At 34.7% G+C, this 26,415-nt stretch overlaps 1 protein-coding gene across 5 annotated transcripts in view; it reads right to left on the bottom strand.

The window, feature by feature from the left end:
• RASA1 (RAS p21 protein activator 1) overlaps positions 1 to 26,415 on the bottom strand; it is a 45,638-nt gene that overhangs the window by 8,077 nt on the left and 11,146 nt on the right. For all 5 annotated transcript variants that reach the window (XM_054651713.2, XM_077171839.1, XM_054651712.2 and 2 more), the window contains exons 4-19: positions 25,812 to 25,882; positions 22,871 to 22,988; positions 21,975 to 22,006; positions 20,481 to 20,533; positions 19,704 to 19,854; positions 16,664 to 16,742; positions 13,576 to 13,696; positions 11,353 to 11,509; positions 9,591 to 9,678; positions 8,246 to 8,323; positions 6,956 to 7,113; positions 6,592 to 6,668; positions 2,507 to 2,679; positions 2,136 to 2,295; positions 1,817 to 1,959; positions 933 to 1,048 (exon numbers count right to left, since the gene is read on the bottom strand). In XM_054651713.2, coding sequence (XP_054507688.1) covers positions 933 to 1,048; positions 1,817 to 1,959; positions 2,136 to 2,295; positions 2,507 to 2,679; positions 6,592 to 6,668; positions 6,956 to 7,113; positions 8,246 to 8,323; positions 9,591 to 9,678; positions 11,353 to 11,509; positions 13,576 to 13,696; positions 16,664 to 16,742; positions 19,704 to 19,854; positions 20,481 to 20,533; positions 21,975 to 22,006; positions 22,871 to 22,988; positions 25,812 to 25,882 — 1,775 coding nt within the window. The remainder of the gene's footprint in view (positions 1 to 932; positions 1,049 to 1,816; positions 1,960 to 2,135; positions 2,296 to 2,506; positions 2,680 to 6,591; positions 6,669 to 6,955; positions 7,114 to 8,245; positions 8,324 to 9,590; positions 9,679 to 11,352; positions 11,510 to 13,575; positions 13,697 to 16,663; positions 16,743 to 19,703; positions 19,855 to 20,480; positions 20,534 to 21,974; positions 22,007 to 22,870; positions 22,989 to 25,811; positions 25,883 to 26,415) is intronic.

The following is a 26,415-nucleotide window of genomic DNA, read 5'->3' as shown; positions in this document are numbered from 1 at the left end:
TCTATTTTAAAAGTTGTTTTAAAAAGTAAATTTATAAATGACAAGGAAAAACTATTCTGTGATCATTCAGATGTGCATTAAATGTTTTGTAACTGTTTACTTAAGTAGTATTCCCGTTTTGAAAAAAGACCACTTTGATGGTTGATTTTACTTTTCGTTTCTCTCTTAACTAAACAAAAGCTTTTCTTTCCATACATGACATACAGTGAAAAAAGACAGTTAAGCACCACAGCAATAGTTCTCTCCCATGAAAGAAAAAAATAAAAGGACATTTGTGGTGTATTTCAGAAAATGCTGATCACTCCACCATATACTTAAAAGGACTGCAATTTTCAATGCTAACCTTGCCAGCACTAACACAAAAGAAAATTCCATGCTACTCCAATGACTCAAAATTGAGGGTTTCATATACTTTAAAAGCTAATGACACTATGAAAGGAAACTCTGTATTATCCACTTTATATTAGATGATTCAAATCTGAGGTGTGAAAACAAGTTACTTTATCAATTAAAAGAAGCGGGGGAGAAATAGCCTCTGCATTTCCCTAGTAGACAAAAAGAGGCATAGAATGGTATCACTAATATGCTGTTAGTAATTCCATCTCTTTCTCAGAGGAGGAAGACTAACAAATAGACATCACTGTCTGCTAACTACCACTGTCTTCCTACCTATTTGTAAAAATATGAGATTAATTATTTTATTACTATTTTGCCCCTGATCTCAAGTCTTGTAGCTTCTCCTTTAAAAGAAAACCAAATGTGCCAGCCAGAGGAACTATTAATTGCCAGAAGTGTTACTTTCCCCATCAATTTTTCTGTTTCTGTACAGCAACATTAAGATAAATCAGTAAGAACATAATTTTAATGTACAATGTTATTCATGGAAACACAAATTTTCAAATATAAATCTGAACAGAAAAGTGCAAACTTACGGGGGTAGGATCTCTGCAGCCATGAATATCTTCTCCACCAATTCTGAAAGTATACTGAGCAGATGTGCCAAATTAGTGTTTACATCTTCATTTTTTTCTAACTTCGAGGGATTTAACTAAAACAGAAAAAGAACATGTTTATTCTTGTATCTAGAACCATATATATATATATATAGATATAGATATATAGTTTCTGAATATTACACACTGAGTACTGTTTCAAAGTAAATGAAATATTCTGCAGTCGTACAAGTCTCTTACAGAAATCAATCATGTTTCAATAAGTTGTCAGGGAATGCGAAGCAACAGTTTTAAGTTCTAATATATATATATATGTGGCTTTTATCAGCTTGGATATTCACCATTTTTTCATCTGAGTGACTTTTTGTCTCTCTCAATCCAATTTTCTGATAACTCCCATCTTTTCCACAATGAAGTTAAAGTGAAACACAGGAGTTAGAAGGGTCATTTTTAAAAGAGTTTCAGGATCAGTAACAAACATTCAATATGGAATTTTACAATTAAAACAGAAGTTCAGATCTTGATTTCTACAATATCTTGAGTTCAACAAGAGTTACCTAGATTAGGACATTCAGTAACAGCTGCAGAATGCCTGCTAAATAATTAAAATAAATTAAAATAAATTTTGATTATAAAACTTAGTAAGTTTTACTATGAACAATGTTTGAAGCCAAAATCCAGGAAAAAATGTAAAAACATCTCTTAATTAATTCAGTTCCTGTATTTCTGATGTAAAAATGTCTAGTTCTAAAACAATTATTAAATGTCTCTCCAACTAATATATAATGTAAACAACAGTTAATAACCAGTGGATTATTGGGTCAACAAACCAAAATGTTTAAAAACACAGTTTAAGGTATCACCTCACAGGACTGCTTGCTCTCCATGATCTTTAATATGGAGTCTTTCAGCGCATGATGAACGAAACTTGTTGCTGTGGCTTTCATATACTGTTCCATAAGTGTGCTTGCTAAAGTGGTGGCACGGAACAAGGTAGTAGCTTCATCTGAAAAAAGAAATTGGAAAGAGAAAAACTGAAAAAAGGAGACATGAAAAAGAGAGGAAGAACATGGCTACTCTTTGACATAAGCTGCAACTAAAGGAGGAGAAAAAAAAGATAGCACCCTTTCCTCCCCCCCTGTCCAGAATTCCCGTAAACTTTTGTGGGATTTAGTGCAGTACCTTCCATGCTTATCTCCCTGTCATTTAGTGTTCGTAACAACAAGGACTCAAGCTTTTCATGAAGAAAAATCTTCAGTAAAATGCCAGCCAACAGTGTTCTATCCTGTCCACAAACATGTGATAAGGCATAGACTACATGAAGTTCTTTCTGGAGTATAAGCTGAAAGAAAAACAAATTTAAAATATTCAGAAACTTCTCCTTACATATAACAGTTTTGGAAAAAAAAAAGTATATAGATACATATAGCTGTCACTTAAAAATATTATTTGATTTACAGCAACCAGTGTTACTGAGATCCCTCTCAACTACTGAAAAGTATTCATTTTGACAGATAAACCAGATAAATGGATGGTTAAACTTAAGTTCATACCTCTTTAAACTCATTGTATTCTTCTTCTGGCATGATCTTCTCCATGGAATATCGCGCTCGAACACGCAAAGATCCTGGCTCAATCCCCTTTAATGGTACATAGGAACTGAGCTGAAACCACTCATCTGTTGCATGTCCTTTTTGTAATCGGCTTAATTGGCAACGCATGAATACTTAAAGGAAAAAAAGGCGTTGTTCAGGTACGTTATCTCCACCAAAATAAATGCTACTATTAAATAAAAAATGGTTTTATTTTTAACATATCATCTTATTTCAGGAAAAAAATACCAGCAAGAGTAAACAAAAAGTTTTTTATCAATATATTAATGGATTCATTCTCTCTTCAATGGCTTAATAGTGTCCTGTAAACTGAAGAAAAAATATATGGCAATCTGTAAAGAATGTATACATATAAATTCAAAAATGCCACATGAATATTGACATGGCTTTCCTTGTAACACCCAATTAAATAGGATGCAAATCCAGGAAACAGAAACTAAAATACAGATTAAATCTTTAGAGTTCACTACTCTCTTTCCAGCCTTACACTGACACCATGATCAGGATCTGCTCCTGTTTATGATTAAGAGTGCTACTACAGTATTCCCAAACACAGACATATGTATTACTTTTATAACTCTAGTCTAAGTAACAGTTTATGCCTATTAGGTTAAAAAAAGTGTTCCCAAGCATTTGCTGACTAGATAATGAAAGTCAGCTCAAGAATAGCCAAATCATTAACTGGTGATGATTCTATGCTAAAATTGCCAAGCAATGACCTGCACTGCAGCTGAAGTCTGGTGCAGCAGCTGGCTAGCCAGCTACAGCAGCTGGGAGGGAACACAGGCCCATCAAGAGTAGGAACTTGCTCCCTAGTGGACGGGTTTTCCCCACAAAGAAAGGGCCAGGCACTTTCAGAGGCAACAATGTGCCTCTGAAACACTCACCATGCTCCAAGAGGAGTCCGCAATTAGTTTTACATTTAGCCTACCAGTCTGCCCCTCTCAGTCAAACACCTTCTCTTTCCATGAGAAAGGTATTTGCTTTTACTTTCTGCACACGAAAAAAAAAGTCTATAAAACCAAGAGCTTTTTTTTTTTGCATTTCTGCAAAGCCAATACACAAATCTGCCTTGCAGAAATTGTCCACAGTTCCAGCAGATTTCTCATTGTCCCAATGTTGCAATACATAATAGGATAATATTTAATACTGGAACACAAGTAGATATATATATTTATATTTATAATGCCTCATTCAGGACAATCCTGCTGCCTATTTCATATTCTCTGGAGCAGATGAACTAATAAAAGTTCATGCATTTATATCAGTCAGCATGAAAAACAACCCATCACCACCTGCTACTTATCACCAGTGTGGATGGAATGTCATTAGACTACATAATAAATTTACTTTCTTATCATACTTCTCCCTGGCATCAAAGCTCAGTATCCACAACTAAGCAATGTGCTCTTCTTCTTATTTGCTTGCACATATAAAGCACATGTACCACAGTGAGACAAATGGTGAATGAACTACTAGAATAAACTGATGATTTAGTTTTTCCCTGTAGATACTGTAGCACTTCATAGCTATAATAAAATGACTTGACTTTGATTAAAAAAAAAATCATACTAAATCTCTGTACAAGGATTGCAGAATAGTTATTAAAATTTATATTGAATTACTTTGAAGTAGGAAGACTTTTTTCCTGCTTATAATGTTACATTGAATTGGTAGGCTCCTTTCAGTAAGAGATTTCTACTCAACATGAATTAATTTGAAATTAACCACCGTAGTGCAAAACCAAACCAGAATCTCCAGTTCAACACCTTATGGTATTGTCCTTTGAAACCTACTAATTCAACTGTCAATAGTAATAGATGAAAGTCTACTAATAAATTCTAGGACTTTGGATTTTTCAAGCCATATTACATATTTATTTGAGTAAGTCCTTAAGTAATTTACAGTTAGAGAAACAGAAAAAAAAAGTTAATATAAATGATGCAATTGATGCTGAACTGTTTAGTATAATTTTTGACTATGTGGAATGCTTAAAAAACTCCAAAGTAATGACGGGACATTCATAATAGACAAACTTCAATGTAAAGATCTGAAAACGCAGGAAATATTTTAAAACACTGAAAAGGTAGCCTTCATTCATGTGTTATTTGATATTTAGGTTTTGTGTGTTACAATAAAAGAATAAAGCAGTGAATCCAACAATTACATTTTGGACCTTTAATCTGCATTACATGGAAGAAAAAGCAAGCAGAAAAGGTGAGTTAACCCAATTAATAACTGGCAAGATGAATAGCATCAGCTGTACAGGACTGCCACTTCATAGCATTCCACAGGTAACATCTGTGGCTGAAAAGGAAAGGAAAGATGGTTGGTTAAGGAAAGGAACCAGTTTTTTGAAGAGTTTTTGAAGAGTTTTGCTTTTGAAGAGTTACAGGTTTTTTCTGGCAGTGCAACACAATGTATGTCAGAGAAAAATGTGGTTTAACTCATTTTACCCCAATGAACTTCACATACTTCATAGGGCTCAGGATGTAAGCAGAGGTGTATGTTCATTCAAGTTCACTTAGTGTAATCTTTATATCAAAATGAAAGTGTTATACTGGATTATGCTTATGCTGTAAGAGTGTAGATAATTGCAGTAAAGAAATTCAGCCAATCCTGCCCCTGACCTAGAACACGAAGTCTTCCATCACCTGAATGCACAAAACTAACAGCATCTCCTTAATCTGGACAGAAAGAAGGGAACTACAAAAATACTTTCAAAGAAACTACTGAAGTATCCCTCTCAAGAACTACCCTTTTAAGATTCTTTTCCTAACCAAGGCTTAGATAGGTAATCGGTTTTCCAGCTCAAATGAATTCAAGACCAAGTTCACAACTGCATTTATAGCTCCTTAGTCTGTCAGAGAGAATGTATCTTTATTCCTCCTGCTATGCAGAAACTTTTCTAGTGAGAGAAGGAGAAAGAGATCTGAAATTGAATCAGGTTCTGCAAGACCATGCAAGATGAGTTGTAAATACCTACTTTGGCTAAGGTTTCCCTACAGATCTTAATAAACCCCAGAAAACCAAAAATCAGTAAATTAGCCCTGGTGTAAGTTACAGACCAGAAACACAATATATGCAAAGTGAAAACAATTGCATTAGACTATATATACTCTGACTGCCTTGGAACATACAGCTTGGAACATAATGGTAAAAAAATCCTGGAACAAATTTGAAGAGGACAGGGAGAGCCATCCTGTCCTGCAAGGAGCAAAAAGGGGGCACAGGGCTGAAGCTGCCCCAGAAGAAGTATACTGGGAAACAAGATACATGGTGGGGGGGGTGGGAACTACAAAAAAAGAAAAAGAAACCTAAAATTATTGTGTGGGAAGAGACCTGACCTTAAAAAAAAAAATTTTACCTAACAGCTTCAAACTCACACTCTTCCTTTTTTACTGGAACAGAAAGCTACATTAAAGAAGCACCTATCTGGCTAACATGAGGAGAAGAAAATGCAGATCCTTTTCCATTCAAAGTGATACTAAGATAACTTCAGATTTAAGCTGAAGTGTGGTAATAAGGGAAGAAAACAGATGAGGTAAAATGGAAAGAAAAAAAGGAAAGGTTTCTTTCAGAGCCTGCCAAGATTATTTTTTTAATAAAGAATTGCATCTTTCCCTGTCTCACAAGGAGCAATCAAAAACCTGAAAAGAAATTCCATGTAGTCAGATTCCATGGAACTTAACATTTTATGGAGCAGACTAATAAAGAAAATTTCTCTTTGCTCTTGCTTTTTGATAAGCACATTCATTATGTAGCAGTAGTTACCATAGCAGCAGAGCTATGTCAGACATACAGGACTAGAGTATAGTGCATTTTATGACTAAAATCAGTGAAAGTTCACATTATAAAAACATTAATGGAAAGCCAGTACCAGACATCAAAAACATACACAGGCAGTATGGTGAACATAAAAACCTACTTAATTCTCTTGTGACAACCCTTAACAAAAGCAACGATAACCACACAAAGTATCCATTGTTGTAATGTATAAACATCTTTTACAGAAAAATACTTACATATATCTGGATCTTTACTTTTCTTTGTTTTGTTACTAAGACTTATCTCAAATCTATTAATATCAGATGAAAGATCACTAGGAGAAAAGAGAGAGAGCCTCAATTAATACTATACATGGCTGGCATTTAAGCTTTTCCTAATTTCATTTCAATCCCCAGTTATCATTATCAGTGACTTATATGAGCAAAGATAGGTGCCTACAGAAAATTCTGCCCATGCAGAATTTGTCTGAAAGGTTGCTGCTGTATAAGCACATATACAGTATTTTTTAAAATACTGTAAAACTATAAACAAGTGTTAAGAATCTTAAATCCAACACAAACTGAAAGTGAAATTCACTAATTCAAGATAATTAAAACTTACTCAAAGACGAATTCCTCAGACCACACAGGGTTCTGTCCTTCCCTGATGTGTGTTTTTGCTACCTGGACACTGTTCAAGTAGATGTTACAATATGGATTTGTAAAATGCTTTACTGGAAGTGTATGAGCTTCTTCTACATGCAAAATGAGACTGCTGACCTGAAAAAAAAAAAAAATTATTTTTTTGTTGCTAAAATACAAAGCACATTAATGAATTATTTAGCCTTTTTATTAAGCCTTCTATGCAGAGGCTTAATGTGAATACTGAATACCAAACTCCTTATTAGAACAGTAAAGACCAAATGTATTGGAGCATTTTAAGAAGCACAAGGAACAAAGTAAGAGTAACTCAAATAACTAGTGAAAACAAATATCCAGACCCATGTTTTTAAGGCATCTTGGAGTTTTCTTTTAAAATCATTTTTGAGGCATTAGGATTTGCAAATAACAACTTTTCCAGACACAGAAAATTTACTGAAATGGAAGACTAGCACTTTGAGTAAGAACTATGAACAATTCCAAATACAGTGGTTTATTGTTTGGTGCTTTCCCAACAGAAATTCTCTTGAGCAACACATTACATTGTATTCTTCTATGCAGATAAACACCGTCTTCGCTTTTTGAAGAAAAGAATTCCCTTTTTGTTTGGCTTTTGCACCCTGAAGCTCCCAACTGCACCTGTCACTTTATCTGTAAATTCACCTAATTAAGTTCACTTATTTAGAAGTATCCAAATTTCTTTAATGTTCACAATCAAACAGTTGTGGTTTATTACTTTTTATTCACCATTTTATTATATTCTCTACTGCCTGAAACAAGTAACTACATTTAATGTTCCTCAGATTAAATAATAACAGAAAATCTTGAAGTATTTCCCTGTTATTCTCCAATAGCTATGTCCATTACAGACATAGCTATTTAAGACTGATTGCCCTCTCTCTCTGAAGAAATTCTTGCATGTAAGACACAAGCTTGGCTCAGTATGTATTTGTTACATAAAATGAGTATCATTAGCTAAATAACATGTATTTACATGTAACTAAAATGTAAATAATGGGTATTTTATGTATGTGTAATATATATTTATTTCACTTTTTTTGTTGACATGTAGTATGAATTTCTTAATTTTCCCATGTGAAGCATATTCGAAAAGCTGCTGACTTCTTTAGACTTTTATTTAGGATTTGCTACTGTTGAAAGGAAAAATTCTGTGACTTATTAATATCATTTTGCACAGAGGAGGCAAAATACTCCTCCACATGCACCTCCAACCCCACAATATCAGCTTCACCTGACGCAGACGTTTATTTGATGTTCCTGGACTGGATTTTCTTAAACTGCAAAACACCTGCAGAGCTTTCATCCAGTCCTAAGAGAGAAGGATGCAGAAGAATGTAATTAAATCAAGTCAGATACAGCTTCTTGCAGTGGAACAGACATATCTGTAAAAAGTATCTGAATTTTCCCTTTAGCTTGGCAAAACACAGTGAGCAACTTGTTAAGTAGTTTCAAAACCGAATTAAACCAAATGTTCAGGAAACAAAACAGGACATTCTATCTTCTAAACATTCTTAATTATTTTACTTTTTAGAAAACAAAAGATTTTACAGATATGACAAAAATTAAGGAGCATGGAAATTTAATTTATATATTCTCAATTATGATACAGCATACTGCTTCTTAAAGTCAATACACTGACAGTTGTATGATGAATTCTACTATATAATTCTTATGTCATCTCTCCAAATTTAACAATTTGCATTAACAATTTTTAATAATTGGCATTAATTTAAAAAGAAAATCTGTGCTTTCCTTTATATACAGAAAACAAAAAATACTATATAGACTTCATGCTCTGGTAAATACAGTCTGTATGAGCACTCTAAAAAGCTTTCATGCCATTCAAATAACATCAAATGCAAAGCTTAACTTCTAATGCAATGTATACATCAGAGCTGTGAACTTGCAGAGCTTAAAACTTAAACAAGAACACTCTATCATTTTAGATACAATCTACTGGTAAAATCATTTCTCCGAAGTAAGCTTCTATCCTACAACTCTTAATCAGTGAACATAACTGTTAAGAGAGCTAGTAACTAAAGATACCATATAAACCCAGAAAATCTTACACTGTGCACCATCAGGGCCAAAGACTATGCATGACTACCACTTTATATACACGGCAAATAACTGGAAATGACAGTTCTATGCACTTTGGTCACACATACATGCATTAGCATTTTATTTATTTCACTCTGAAGTAAAACTCTAACTTACTGTGCTGTGTTTTATAGCATAGAAAAGACCTGGACAGTAAATTTTTTTTCTGAATTGAACTATGTCAAAAACCATGTATGTTCTCCAGAAACAGGTAACAGAAAGTAAGGGAAGTTCTGCACATGGGGCCTGACTGGAATTTGTCAAAACTAAAACCCTGAAGTAACTGGTAATACAGGTGCTGGATTTTCAGCACCAACCATCCCCCTCAGAGATCTGCTCCCAGTTCATTTTAACACCTGCTATGTAACCACTAAATATTTGTGATATATTTGCTTCCTGCTTCAGAAGGGCAACATTACCAAACAACACAAGATTTAAAGTTACTTTTTTTACACTTAGCAAATAAAAGCTCTCACCTGTGCTTGTTCTGGAGTTTCGCCTGCAAAGTAAAAGATGTAATGCTCTTCACTAAAGTGCTGAACAACTATCTGAAAACAGTTTGGCCTTAAAAAAAACAAAAAAAAAACAAAAAACAAACAAAAAAAAAACAACAAAACAAACAAACAAAAAAACAAAAACAAATTAAGTTTAATTACTCTTCACATATTAACAGACACCTTCACTTAATCTGTGCCAAAACAAAGTTTACACTGAAGTAACTGATTTCTCCTGTTTGTCTGTAAGATGCATTGGATAACTGCATCAATGTTTGTTCATCTACATGTTACCATCACAAATGGAAAGAGAAAGACTTCCAACCTTCCAACAAGATTTCTCAGATCTTCAAAAACTGCATTTTGGTTTTGAATGTATTGTGTCATTTTAAGAAAAGTACAGTACATGCAACCTGCTTCAGAACACTGACATATTTTTAGAATGGTGTGTACTGAACAGGCATCTATGCTGGCTTACAGTTAAGGCAAAAAACCAGCCATCTCAAAACACTTGTCAACTCCCTATTCCTAGAGAGTTTAAAAGCAGTGCAAGTTCAGCATTTTTTCACAACCAGTTAATCATACATAAAGAATTTTTCTTTCAAGAAACAGTATTAACAGAAGGAATCCCCTATATGAATGTGTCCCACAGCTCTTATGATCAGTAAGATGTGTACTAGATCATACACAAAACACTTGAGTGTATGTGACACAAACCTCTACAACCTTAAATGTTGCAGAAGTACAGCCTTCACTGTACTTCTGAGAAAAGGGCAGAGACAGTTTTTTATAAACTACTTAAAGCGCAGGAGGAACTCTGTCTCAACTGCAGCTCCTCACTAACAGCTTCCTAGCTGCTGCAACCATGCATGTCCTCCTACACACCTCTAAGTACCACCTAGCACCCAACTTTGCTCCAACCCACAATAAAGGGTTTCTTAAAATCTGTTTAAGAGAAAGAAACAGAATGTTTATTGATTACAATATATACCAAAGCTTCATGCTTAATAGTCAACTATACAGGGAACATTTCGGCATTTTGTAAATAATCTTTATCTGTATCTGGGCTCCTCATTCCAGTAGATAGATGTTGGAGTCTTTTTCAAAATTATTATAAAGATTTAAAAACCCACAAACAGACAGAGCAAAACATCAGTCTTTGTAGATCAAGAAATGCCACTAATGTTAAATATTTGTCTCTAGTTTTTTCACAAAGTAACTAGAAGTGTCTACACATAATTTTTTTAATAAATATTAAGACCTGTAGGATAGCCAGAATTTCTAACTTCTTCCACTTATTATATAAGTAAATATAGTTATTTCTTCTATTAAATTCTATAAAATACAGGCCAGTGGAGTTGTTTTTGTAACTACCAATGAAAAAATACATAAATGCTCTTCTTAATTTCTAGTGATATCTAAAAGACTTCTGATTCTCAACTTTCTTGTTGATAATCACCTGTGGCCAGCATATTTTGAATATCAAAATATTACAGTAAGTAAGATTTCATGTGTAAGTAACTCTGGGTATAGTAATTGTGCAAAAACAATCTTTGAGGATGTTCACTTATATGAAGTAGTATAATACAAACAAAGTACTTGTTTTTAAACAGAAAAGAACCTACAGACTTCTAACCAAGTTAGCTTTCAAATACCAAAATAATGTAGAACTTTTAGAATTTACAAAAATTCTTTATCTTACTAACTCTTGGTGCAATAGGATAAAAAAACCCCAATGTCCTACCTGCCAAATAAACTGTCATGTACTCCATAGACAGAACACACACTAAGGTCTATTAGTCCTTTGGGTTTTGTGGCTCGTTTTTCACTTTCAAAATAAATAAGCTGGGCATCATTTCCCTCTAATATAAAGTACAAGTTTTTCCATCTCTTTCCTTTACCTGCACAAGAATCAAGCAAATTGTTATAATACTGTCTAAAACAATAAGTTTTGTAAATTAAGAAAACAGAAGAGGGCAGTAAAGCTTCTGTCAAATTCCAAAGAGAAGAACAATGAACAGATAATCACACTTGAGTTATAACATCAGTATATGCATTCCGTTTTATACAACACGTGACTAAAACCAGATCCTCTTCACAGATGCAGGTAGAGTTGCAAAAGATTCTTCAAACATCCTCAGTGCTTTCAACAACATTATGAAAGTGCATATGAGTTGCCCCAACAATGAGCTCCTCTCAGTGTTATGCCTGTATCTATACAGATTGCAAACAGTGACAATGTGGACCCCATTCATTAGATTTTTTTTAAGAAATGGACTCTCAACATTAGAAAGTTGCTCCTAAACTCTGACCATTGATTGCATTACAATACCTTAAAATATATAGCTGAGTAACAGAAATGGAAATATTTTATATGCAAACTTAAATCAGAATCAACCTGCAAGCACAACCATATGTAAGAATTTGGCTGGTTCCCCTTGCTGCAGAGAAAGGTTCTTTGAATTACAGTGCATTAGGAGCATTCTGCAACAAATTAATGCTTAAATCAGAGTGCCATTTAGAAAAAACTTTCAGCCTTTATTTCACACTTCAGTCATCATAAATCCACTGCGGCCTCAATAAACTAGTAGCAAAATTGTTTTCAAAATACAAATGTAACACTCATTTATTATACTATGACTCCTAGGTGGAAGAGTGATTTTATTGCATTTAGTCCATATACACTATGTGCATCCTTCTACAAGACAGTACTCTAATTTGCCTCTTTTAGCCTAATTTTTCCAAGTCATTCCCATTTCATTCTTTATTCCATGGCATCTCTCTACACCTCTCAGAATAAACCTTCTCAACAAATGAGATGCTTCCCTTTTTCTGTTCAGAAGGCATAGTTTGGGGTGGTTTGGGGTTTTTTAATGTCTCTTGTATTAGGCTACATGTAAACTCATACCTTCTTTCTTGCATTTGGTCACTATCCAGATTACCACCTGTAACTTATCCTTCTTGTCATTTGCAGAAATCTTGTTATTGATACCGTTTTTCTGCGTCCATTAATGCTGATTTTTTCCAAAAAGTAGAAATATAACACTCGGCAAGGGACCAGCTTCCTCAAAACTTCAAAGACTTGTTCAATGGAAATTCTTCAGGGTAATACTGAAGGTTACACTGAAATAAGTCAAGCTGTCAGCTTTTAATGTGCTTACTGTATGCTGTGCTGTGTCAGCGTTAGAACCCTAAAAAGTCACTATATCCTTTGTATGGCAGACTGTGCATATTAAATTTAAGATTGAAAACATACAACCTGACTTGGAATAGCAAAATTAAACCAGCTGTTCTCTACAGTGAATATACAGATTTACACTATTCTAGCTCTTTCAAACCTCCATCAGCTAGAACTTAGTGAGTTCAATATTAAATACAAGCACTTTATGAAAATATATTTCATTTCATGATTTTGAATGCTACCTTTGACAAGGATGCCTACTTTTTGTGCTGCGCTGATTTTTTCAGAACTGCCAACCTAAATTTTCATACTGCATGTAATTTCATGTATCACATTCTTCTATTCATCTACTACCAAAGAAAGAGGTCCTTCACACTCCTTACACGCTTTCTAGAACCTTTTGCCCACTTCAATTTTGCTCTTTCTAGTACCACTAAATTCATTAAACTCAGCTAGAAGGTGCTAATCTCTGCCCTCTAGTGACCAACAATAGGGCACAAGGAAATGGAACAAAGTTGATGCAGGGAAATTTCAGATTAGACCTTAGGAAAAAGTTCTTCACTGAGGAGATGGCTGTTCCTTAGAAAAGGGTATGCAGGAAATGCTCAGAGCCTGTCAGGGTTTAAGGAGTGTCCAGATAATGCTCTTAGTCATGTGGTTTAGTTTTCAGTGGACCTGCGCATGATCTTTATGACTCCCAGACAATTTAAGATACTGCATGATTCTATGATCCTTATCTGCTTTTTCTCTTCCTTTAAAGAAGTAACAGAGGCAAACATAACTCACTTTTTTTCAGAAGATAACCTTTTTTGACAATATTTTTATAAAAAGCATCCTTTGTTTTCCGACGAATTGTATTGTAGATTTCTTTTCCGTCCACTGTATCATTAAGCACTTGTTCTTGGTGCTAGAAAACATGTCAGAAAAACATACTTTAAGCTCAGAAATTGCCAACTATGAAGCTGCAATCAGGATCATCTTACTGAATGCTACCTAACTCATTACTACTGTTCTCTCATGCATTTTACGAAAGCATTCATTTTTCATACAATACACATGCTAAAAATGTACTATAACTCTTTCCATATCTCCCAAACTGAAAGAAAACAGGGGTTTTCAATACAGACAGTCTTCTACAAAGTAAGTCTTTTCCATGTAAAAACAAAAAACATAATGTTTCACTGTGATTTCACTGTGTTAAAATTTATGCCAGTCTTTGAAGATTTATCTAACTTCTCACTGTCTTCTACCAAAGCTCAGAGGCCTGACATATCATGGATAAACTCTGAAGCAACAAAAATGGTGCAGATCATAATTAAAACCAACTCAAAGTGGCACAGTCCCCCATAGGACTGTGCCTTTAGTTCTAATCTCTTTAGAACTCACATGTTGTAACTGAGCAGAATTCAGGACAAGAGAAGAAGGGAAGAAACAGGAAATAGAAAAAAAATAAATTCACACAATAACTGGTAGTATCTAGAAATGCAAGTAATAAATATGACCAAGCCAGGTCTGACCTTACTAAGTAAGTTGATGAACAAAAGTTCTTTAGTCATGAAACAACCAAGAAAAGCAAGACTATAAAGGACATCGCTGAGATGAAAAGAGACATATGAACTGGTTCTTACATAATACTCTACTTTGCTTCCTGTGCATATATCTGTAAGAATTATGATTTTGATCAAAACAACAATAGCAAGATGAAAAATAATTTGGTAATATTAATAGGAATTACAGGACCTACAAAGGAAGCTATATCCATATGTTATGAAATGATAACATAACATGATTATCTATCAAGATAATGTTTTTAACATAAGTGCACAAGGAGTAGTGCACAAAAGAAGACATCTAGTGGCAAATACTTTTAAGTAAACAGCATATCAGACACAGGAATTCCACCAGATTGACTTTAAAATGATGCAAAACTTTTGAATTATTTTTCCCCCCTCAGAAACACAGAGCATGGTGTTACATGGAAGGAAGGTGAAGCTGAACATTAACTGCACCACTGAGCACTAAATTTTCAAACAAAGTCACAAGTGCATCTGGCTAGGGTAAAAGAATTTGAAGTACTCTCGCATGGAAAATGAGTCAATAAAGAGTTTATTAATACAGAAACTGTAAGTTTCACATATGTGAAAACCTAAAATGAAGACTCATTGCCATTATTAAGAGGAAAAATGAAGAAAGTTAGTAATTAGATTTTCCAAGGAGCAGTCTCAGAATTCTTATTTGCTTTCTGACCCAAGCACATTACTGAGCAGAAGTTAACAGCAGGAAAGAATGGGGAAGCACCAAGGACACAACACAATTAGCAGTATAGGAAAGATTGCAATAACAAGGAATGTATCTCTTAGTGAAACACAGCAGTTACACCTGTTGATACTGACAGAAAATGAGATGTGAACAGCTGAGTCATTCATTGGAGGACTGGACTGTGAACTGTTGGCTATGCTAAGATACTGGTCCCACAAGGATGGACTCAGCTTGTGCCATGGCAGCACCTAAGGTGCTATGTTTTGGTTTTGTGACTGTAATGGTATTGGTAACATACCAGTGTTCTGGCTTTTGTTGATCAGTACCTGCATAGCCTCAAGACTCTCCATTTCCCTCTCTGCCCCCTTCCTCAGTAAGATGGCTTGCTGCACAATACGCTAGGAACAGAGATAGCCAGGACAGACGATGCCAATTTATTAGAGGGATATTCCCCGTCATGTAACATCATGATCAGCAATAAGCGTGTAGGCACACAGAGGTCTCAGAGAGCATCTGGGCATTAGTCTGCTTGTGAGAGGTGCTGAGTGTTGCCTTTGTATCACCCTTTCCTTTGCTTATAAAACAGTATTTATCTTAACCCAGGAGTTTTTTTGCTTTTGCCCCATTCCCCAAGAATAGAGAATGAGCAAACAAAGGTGCAGGTCCTTAGCAGCTCACTAGGGTCAACCCACCACAGAAAATTACATGTGTTTTCCTTAAGTGCTTTCCAGAGAGAAAGGGAATTATCCCTAACATGGTACTATTCTAAATTGTTCTGGTACATGTTCAAGAAAGCTGAGTTCACACCAAAACTGGTAGCAGCAAGGCAACTATGAAAACATTACAAAGAGACAGGATCAGCTTCTGGTGTGCTTAGCTTGGTGAACAGAAGAAATGCTCTTATATTAATAAAAAAGATGCCACAAAGGGGTATGAATTGACTGCAACTCTCTTTAGGGAGGACAGGAAGAGCAAATTTCTGATTTCCACTGAAACAGGAAAGCTCAGGAACAGAAAAAGAAAATAACAGGTACGTAAATTTTACAACTAGTTATAAGCTCATGAAAAGGTAATGATGTAGTATGCTTATTACTAGTGATCTCTTATAATCAATTTCTGCTATGGGGCAAGTGCACTGCAGAACAAGTGCTGCAGTCCCAGCCCTGCAATCACTGCTGAAGCTTTTTGGTGTGTATATATATATATTTATGGTGTGTAAATATATATATGGTGTGTAAATATATATATTTCCTGTGACAGGAAAAAAAGCCCAGACACTGAAGAGAGGGCAGACTGGCTCCCCTGAATATGGGACTAAATCAAAGCATGAGCCCAGGAACTAGGGGTGCAGAGCAGAGGTCGAACACCTCACAGCATATACAGAACTTACCATACTTTCTGTTCACTACAACCCAGTCTTCAGTAAGTGTATGTATTTGAGGATAAAACAAAAGAAACAGATGAGCCGAAAACACTGAAGCTGTTGATGACTGACTACTGGAGATGATGCCGTTTAACTACCACTGGTATCTCTGCTGTAATTTAGTTCATAAATTGATTTGATAGGGATTCAGTGTGTGACTTCAACATCAAAGGCTCAGAGATTAAATCTTACCTGCACTGGAACAGGATCTTTTAAGTAATATCCTTCAACAATCTGTTCTTTTCTGTAGTGCTCAATGATGTCAGCAATACTGTTCCAATAAGAAAAAGAATATTGAAATGTTAAACACATTAATTTTTCCACCATTTGAGAATCTGCTTTTCCATAAAACCACAAAAAATATTCCCCCAAAGTTTTAATAAAATCAAGTGTTAATCATAATAATCTTATTTGAAAGGAATGAGGGTTTACTAATATACTGAAGTCAAGAAAGTTCATAAAACTGTATTCAGAATGTATTAACCTAAACTCTGCAAAATATTTTAATTACTTGCTTAAAATGTCAAATTAGGACACTGCACTTTCCACATTCAGGTAGTACATGTGCATTACCTGCTTTCCAACCAAGCTGAAAAATTGCTATTTCATTGGCAATAATTTTCCAAGTCCTAGAGTAATTAGCTAAGTGGAATGGGACATATTCTGAGTGAAGTGCAATCCCCTTCTAGAAAAACAGGAATAGAAAACAGAAAAGGTTGGTAGCAGGGCTTATTCAGATTACGACTGGACATCACTGAGCTATTCTTTTAAATACTCAGTAGCACTCCTCTACAGGGATGCACTCATTCTAGTGCAGATTCAGACTGCAATCGCATTTGGAAGGCTCAGGAGAGAAGTAGTGACAGATACAAGCTGAAACTCAAGGCATTTAATTGCTCTAATTTATTTTCACACTACTGAAATTTACATTATAATAAAGAACATCAACAGGGACATCAACAGAAATTAATCATTTACATGCAAATATCCATCTAGAAAAATAGCTAAGTAATTCAATAGATAAAAATATACTCAGTGGGACTTCTCAGTTCATGCATACTCAGCTGTGTGTGCAAAGATACAAATAAGGCATATGTGCAATGCAGGAACAATAGCTAATACTGTAAAAAATCTCAAAAACTTCTAAATAAAGCTATATCAAGATATCTTGGTTGGCTTTTCTATTTTATTCTGAAGCTATGAACTAGGCAAACTTGATAAAATTACCTTCCCACGAGCACTTTTATTTTTCAGATATGTAAAATGAAGTTAATGTTTCTTTCAGTTTTAATGAAATCAACTAGTTAATTTCAATTTTTACTGAGATGCTGTCTGTATATGCTGTCTTCTACATAAGAATTTCAACTGTGTCACATTACAAAAAACAATGACTCAGTCATTACATTTCACAAGTTGAATAGCTACTACCAATATTTTCTAATCGATCAAACAGCAGCACATGAATTTTCTCACTCATCAAATTAGGAATACCTTGACCTTCAATACAGCATCTACTTCCTTGATTAAAAATGCCATTAGGATTTCCTCAATGTAAGGAGCAGGTGCCTGCAAAATTTCTGCAATTTTGTAATATGGGGCGAAGAATAAAGTCAGTTGTATTTAAAAACTCTTTCTGGCGTTAGAGTAACATTTAGACTAGGAACTCCAAGCCTTGATGAAGCACCTAAGGGCTGTGTTCTTCATTATATGTTTGAACTTCCAGCAAATTTACCAACCTTATACATACAGAAATTTGAACTGAATATCACCTTAAGAGTATAGTGGTAATTCTCCCAAAAATACAACAAAAGCAAAGATTTTCTTTGACACTAAGGACGATCTCTAGAAAACCACATACCAAAATACTAAAAGAAATTCTTAAAGCACTTTGTCATAATTTATTGCTGCTTAACTTTAAAATCTTGTTTTCTGTTTGGCTGCATAGAATCTCTTTCAGACAAATATGATCTACACACCAAGTGAATCCAGCACTGTATTATAAAGTAATCTGAAGCAATAACAAGGTAGTATCTTTCTGAAAGTGTACTATTTATTGCTACAAACCCATTTGAGACTAATAAGAGTTCCACTAACTTGATGATTAATTTGACATCACCAAGGCTGGGGGGCTCCTGGCCTATCATCCTTGTGCTAAGCCATGCAACTACAAATCGGCATTTACTTTCATGAAAGGCTGACCCTGCAGCTAGCCTAGTTTTCAGTAAGGATGGCTGGAGGCCAGACTGATTAATGAAGGTGTTCTAGCAGCCTGGGTCCGAAATGGGCGTAGGTTCATAAGGATCCAATTTTTAGCCTCACAGCATCATGTGAGTGAAGTCATATGACAAAGTCCACTGAACTTAGTAAGGAGACCTTGACATTTTCTCAGACACAGCTGCTAAACCTCTACCCAATCAGAAGTGACAGAAATTCTCTATTGGGGTAAGACTCACCTGTTCTAGGTGAGCAGGACAGGAAAAATGCTGATTTTTTTAAGGCAGGCAATGACCTCTTTTTAAGGAGGAAGGCGAGTTCTCACTACTGAAAATTCTTCTAAATACAACAACTCTAAAAAAATACTATGAAAGACGGAGATGTACTGATAGTTTCTCCCATAAAAGGGGAAAGACCTCATTATTTCTCTTTCTGTTTTGTACAAATTACTATTTTTTGGTACCAATGGCAAAAGAAATGCATCTTACCTTTGTTCACTCTAAATGAACTGATCAATATTTCTGCTCCAAATACCATGCACATACTTCAGTGTAATTTAGTAATTTTTTCAACAATGAAGGCATTTATCCCCTTTCTTGTAAATAGCCATTTCTATTATTTGAAAACTCTATTGATTGTCTCAGATAAAATTAGCATTTTTATTTCCCCCTTTTCAAATAGACAAGAACACATGTAGAAGCTTCCAAGCTGCTTCAAATAGAGTATCTCTTAATTACAGATACACTATTTATAGATCCACATGATCCATTCAAACTACAATTTACAGAGTGAAGGAACTGTTTGGCAGAACAAGCACAAATACTTCAAGAGAAACAAGTTACACTTAGGTTATTTAAGCTGTAAGAATCTGCTCAGTCAGAAGTAACTACTATGGAAATTAGAGAAAATATTTAGTATAAAGGAAACTACAGTCTTAAAATCATAGTAGTAAATAATTATCAGGAGCAATTTATGCAAGCACAAAATATGCACAATTCCTTTTGCCATAAGAACTCACCTATTATAGTATCTGCCTCCCATCATAAATTGATTGTTTGATGTTGGACATATTTTAAAACGCTGAATATTTTCACAGGTCCGGAAATAAAGTGAATAATCACCAGGAGTATTATCTGAAGGCCTCACGAGGAAACTGCACACCTGACCAACTGAAAGGATATCATAACAGTGTTATTTTTCTTAGTGATATATGTAAACCCTTACAAAATCTACTTCTACATAAACTAGAAAGAACTGCACACCTGAAGAGATACAAACCCTATAAAGATAAATTCCAGTAGTGATCTCAGACTAGAAGAACTAGTACTAAGCCACCAGAATTAATGAAAAATGGTTCCACTGTAGCCTGCAACCTAGCCATATCTTTGCAATCTCTTTAAAACATCATACAAAAAAATGTTTGATAACATTTTCAAATCTCTGTGTCAATATTTAAAGTAGGGTATTAAACAATATGAGTCAGAAGTACTGTTTTCAACTAAAGAAATACTTGCCTTATGAAAGTGAAATAATTGATTCCACATAAAACAATTTAAAAATTAATTAAATAAAAATTTTTTAGATTAACTTTACTTGATAACATACTCAGTACTGATAGCCATGAAAGTTTTCATCCAATGTAGTATTCTACTGAGGTAGCACCCAGAGGGATTGGAGAATCTAAAACACTCATTTATGTTTAGACATAGAAGGAAGTTTTGCCATAGTTTAATATTAACAGGATCACTTTGTGCCATTTCACTATCATTGTATTTCACATCAGAAATACACATACCTGTCATCAGCAAATTGTAAGCTTCTTGCTTGGAGATCTTCCCATGGAACCATCTTAACAAAGATGAAGAGAAAAATTAGAAAGCAAAACTACCAGCTCTCTTTTGTGGTTATGCTGACATCCAAGGCTCTGGCACCTATGAATTAATCTTTATTTAAAAAGACCCAATATATATGGATGAGACAATCAATGTCCATGCTACTTAATTATTCTCTCCTCCCAACAACATGAAAGACTAACACTAATAGGTATATAAATAAATTACTTCAATAAAACACTTGTAGCTGATGTTCAAATACAAGTGAGTTTAGAGATTGATATGAATTGTCCAAAAAGTAGGTAATTTCACAGGCATTATTTGAAGTCATACAGCAATGTACTAGCATCATGAAATCTGAAGCTCAAACAAGAAGTTATACACAGAAAACCTCAAACTCAAATTTGCCAGAGCTGTGGAAACAAAACCTAGCTTTGTTAGATTAATGAATATAAACTGCTTTGATCTAACACCTTGTACTTTCCCAGAGTCTTGTGTCAGAGTAGTACCCGACAAAAGTTCACAGCCTCTGCCTAGTTTTGGCATGATACTTACGAGTATTCAGAAAAGCTTGACACAATACAACTTAATAATTTGTATTTAAAGGAAAGCTAAAGATATGGTGCTTATAAAAGAAAAACCCGATTTCTGGCTTTCTTTCTATACTATCTTCAGATATTAATATGGATTCCTCTGAAAGGTAAACAACATCTGAAAGACAGAATCAAAGCTCCATACATCCACTACAAGCTACTTTCCAAATATGAAATTTTCACATTTGAAGACATCCATACTGCCAAATTACTAGCAGAACTCAATAAACCAAATAGACCACTGAAATGCCTCCTTCTGCCACCAGCCTCTTGGAAAGTGGGAAACAGCAAAAACAGCAAGCACAAATATGACAAACAAATGAGGACATCAGATAATTCATCGAGGCACTAGACATTTTTCACAACTATCTGCCACTCATCTTCACTTGTGAATGTAATCTATTAACAGACATATCAACACACTACTGATTCTAAGTTGAATTTTTAAATCTTTTTTTAAGTATTTAAGTAAACAGAAGGAAGAATAGTCACAGTCCTGTGACTTTTTCTTCAAACTTTAAGCATTATAAGAATCACAGAATTGTACAGAACATTGGAAAATACTGTTGATCATCACATCCAATCCTTAACATAGCACTGCAAAGGCCATCACCAAACCAATGTCACCAAGTACCACACCTACACACCTTCTAAATCCCTCCAGAGATGGTAATTCTACCAAAAGTCCATTACAGGACTTTTTCACATTAATTATCTCTGCATCTGCAGCAGCTAGTATATAAAGAAGTCTTGAGATTAAAAAAATAAATCTCTTTGGTCACTTTCTCAAAAACTTAGAAATCTCACAGTGGAACTTGACAAATAATTATGATTACTTTCAAACAATGAAACAAAAATCCTTACATTTTGCCTTCATGGGGATCTTCTTCTCTTCCCTATGAGAAAATTAACATATCAAGTGAATAACAACAGTACAACTCAATTTAAAAAAAAGTCATAAGTTAAGACCTTCTGTAGAAAAAAAATGACCTTTAGATATCTGAGGCATTTTTTACCTAAAAGACTTGCTGCAGCTCTATGAAAAGCTTTCCTCTTCATTCATTAGGTGAAAATTCAGCAAAAATGTTATTTCTGATGATTACTTCATTCACGATCCAAATCCTTTAGAGGTGGTAACTTTTTAGAAAGTTTCAACCTTCTCAGCCTTCCTAACGTTAAATTACCACTGACCTATCAGTCTACAGATCAACAGTCTAGTATTGTCACTTCAGTTTAGCTATTCACATCCTGACACAGGAATCAATCAGAAGCATCTCAAATAACATTGCTATTGGCAAAACAAACATACTGTGTGAGAAGATATTATAAAAAAATCTTTTTCTTGTTTTTCTTCTCACCAATAAATTTTTAACCCAAATTTCATCCTAGAATAAAGAGAAAGATCTACCACAATGCAAAATTACATTCTGTTGAGTTAGCGAACTTTTCATGGCAATTGCAAAAAAGAAATGCAATTGAACGATTCTTCACCAGTACAGTAGATTTTAGGGAACTGCCTAGTAAATTTACAGTACTATTCATTTGCACTTATCTTTGGACAACACATGAATAAACATTTTTTGATAATAAACTATGCTTAAAGGTATGGTTTAGTTTTTTAGAACTACTAGATGAATTTACTAGGTTCAGAAAAGTACACAATTAGAAAACAGGCAATTAAATGTCACTAGTTTTTGTCCAGGATTATTTTATAAAAAAATCCCATTCATTTAAGAAATTTAAATACAAAAATTACTTACCACTTCTTCTACCAGGTCCTCCACAATAAGACCTTGTTCATCTGTCCTTAGGTTTGTAACCCACATCCAGCCATCTTCCAATTCATTATGGACAATAAACATGTCTCCTTTAAGGAAACTGAAGAAGGTTACAGCAAGATTTAAATCAGAGATACAATCATAATTTAAAGTTTAATGAACACAATGAATTCTTGGGTATAATTCCCATAAAATATTTGGGAAAACCTATTGGTAAAAAATGCAGGAACTGATATTCCAAGCACATGTGTATTTTTCCTCACAGTTAAGTAGCTACCATATACAAGTTTTCATACTTTTGATTTATGTTTAGTATCTAATATATACTTCAGTGCTCTCAACTTCAAACTGTGCTAATGTGTAAAACAAAAATAACACAGCAATATTAAAATACAGTAATATTGTTCTTTTATCAAGAGAGATCAAATATGCAACACAAGCAAAATAACCCTTAGCAGTCTATAAGAAAGTAATATTCCTTTCATTGAAAAATTACCTTGCATAATGCAAGTTGTGGAATACCTATTCATTATGTTCTCACATATAACGACAAGCGATGAAAAGAGAATACAGAGCAGTTATCAGAGATGCCATGCAATTAGCTACAAGCATAAGAAGCATTAACATTCAGAATCAGAGAATCACAGAATCAAATGGGTTGGAAATTACCCCTGATATTGCTAAGGCCAACCTACTACCAAATACCACATGTCAACCAGACAATGGCACTAAGTGCAACATCCAGTCTTTCTATAAACTTCCGAGACAGTGATTCCACCACCTCCATGGGCAGCATTTCAATGTCTAATCACCCTTTCTGTGAAAAATTTTCCCCTAATGACCAACCTAAAGCCACCCTGTTTAGGTGGCTTTAAGATTACGTTTAAGATTATGTTCTCTTATCCTGCCACTGGTTGCCTGGCAGAAGAGACTGAACCCTATCTGGCTACATGCTTCTTTTAGGGAGCTGTAGAGAGCAATGAGATCTCCCTTGAGACTCCTTTTCCCCAGACTGAGGCCCTGCAGCTGTTCCTAACAGGACTTATACTCCAGACATTTTACCAGTTCCATTACCCTTCTCTGGATACACTTCAGGACCTCAATGTCTTTCCTTGAATGGCCCAGAACTGGACATGGTTCTCAAGGTGTGGCCTCACCAGTGTCAAGCACAGGGAAAGAATCACTTTCTTAGTCCTACTAGCTACAGCACTGCTGATCCAAGTCAGGATGCCCTTGACTCTCTTGGCCACCAGGGCACAGCTGGCTCATCTTCAGCCAGCTGCTGAACAGCACCCAGAGGTCCACTTCCATTGGGCAGCTTTCTAGCCCTGCAGAGGGTTTATTGTGGCCAAAGTGCAGGACCCAGCACCTGGTCTAAGGGAGTTTTCATTTCTGGAGACTAGTGTAAGTTACTCCTTAAATATTAAGAACACAAACTCAGGTCACATGAAAACCCTTCACTGCAACACAGAATTTTTAACCATGTTTCATGATGCATCAAGGTACAGGAAAAACAATAAATAATGAAGCTCATTAACTACCATTGCTATTAAAAATTTCATAGCAAATGTCTATGGCACGGCTCTCATTTGAAGTAGGCTAACAGAAAAAACAAAACTCAACAAACTACTATTGAAAACGAAGAATAAATTCAACTGCTTTAACAGGTAACAAACAACAAAAGCACCCTCCATCACTGCATAGTTACTGCACGGAAGACATGTTGAAATTAACTCAGTAATACTTCAAACTTAAGAAATATTTACTATGATATTAAAATTCTAAGTCAAAATTCTCTGAAATACATAATTACTTCAAGAGCATATTAATTCAATCTAGAACAAACTTGAGAACTCTGGTCTCAGCTATGCCATGAACTGAACTATTTTAGACATCTAGACATCAAAACACCAACTCTGCATTTCAGCTCTATCTTAAAAGAGGAAGAAAAGGTTTAATTGCCTCTAATTTTTGTTACGATAGCAAACAATAAAATGCTATTTCCTCTTAAGCTGATATGTGCAATAAGACACGTAAAAGATTCTTTTTTGTTGTTCTCACACAGAATAGGAAGCCTTAGTTGCAATGTGCCATTAGAGAGCCTGTTCCCAGTCTATCACCTTAGTAAAACGCATGATTACAAAAACAAATATCCTCATATCATCCTTTAAAGGATCAGATTGGACTGTGAGTCCTGGAATAAATTTCCATCCAAATGAGGATATAAAACTCTCATACTTTTCTCTACATTTTAAGATAATAATCTTAAACCTAAGAAAATTCCCAATTCAACTGGTGTATTACATCAGTTTATGAAATCTGTCGCATTAGAGAGATTAGAAATCACCACAAATCACTTTCAAATCTTCCTATTTTTGCAGCTGGAAAAAAATTATCACAAAAAAGCAGTATCAATCCCAAGTAACCAGAAAATGGTCTTCTATTGAAAGACTCACTTCTTCCGTTATTAAATTTGTAAGTAGTCAAGGACCACTTTCTCTTTCTAGTGATCTGAATTGTTTCCCTCAGCTACACATCTAATAGTTCTGTGTCAGTTCAGAAAAAAGCCAGCTCATTTCTTTCACATACTCAGATAAGGCATTTCCATACAGAATTCTCTGACACATAAATTTATTCTTTTGGTAAAAATCTAGGGCTTTATAAAACATATTTCAAAATCATAACATTTTAATTCTGTGTACCTTTATGTACCTTCCATTCAATTAATACAAGCAAATATACCAAGAACAAAATGTCTTATTCTTATTTCCAACCAAAGAACAGAGAGATATAATCTGTTAATCTAACCACGTCAAGTTTAAGATGCAACTGGAAAATACTTGCATAAGAACACCTACCTGAATTATTACTATTTATGAGTACTCTTGAGAATTTCACAGCTGGTGCTGTTACTTAAACATACCTTATTTCATCAGTTTCTGGCACTTTGGTGTAAGGTAGAATTGCTCGAACTCTCCTTCTGTCTTCCACAGGCTAGAGTTTAAAAAAGAGCAATGGTTTATTCTCTATACTCTGTACTGTATACTCTATACGGTAGAATCTTTTTCCCCAGCCTTATGCTATTCTGAGGTAAAGAACACCACTTATATCCGCCTTGCCAGTTTATTTCCAAATCTCAAAACCACTGTCAACTAGAAACTTGTAACTTGTTGAACTAAGAGCACTTACTTTAAATTTTTTTTCGCTTAGAGCGGAAATAACATCCCGAATTTTAACATTCAGAAACATCTTTATTCAGGTTTTGGGTTTTGTTACAGGGGATATTTTGCAGTGCTTTTTTTTCATTTTAATTACTTTTGTTGTATTAAGGATGGGCATGTGAAAGAAACCTTGGTTATCTTCAGGATGCATTTTGAAACTATTGTTAGATATCCAAAATGAGACAGAACAGTGATAGTTACACAGTAACAGTGCTCTTTATTACAAGAGCTCAGTATTGTCTTGTTTTCTCTGTCTACTTAAAATGATGTTACTACATTGTGCAATAACTGCAATACCTTTATCTT

Source organism: Agelaius phoeniceus, chromosome Z (genome assembly GCF_051311805.1).
Source record: "Agelaius phoeniceus isolate bAgePho1 chromosome Z, bAgePho1.hap1, whole genome shotgun sequence".
Classification (NCBI taxonomy): domain Eukaryota; kingdom Metazoa; phylum Chordata; class Aves; order Passeriformes; family Icteridae; genus Agelaius; species Agelaius phoeniceus.
Note: the sequence above shows the minus strand (reverse complement) of the source record. Positions and strands in the feature narration are given on the sequence as shown.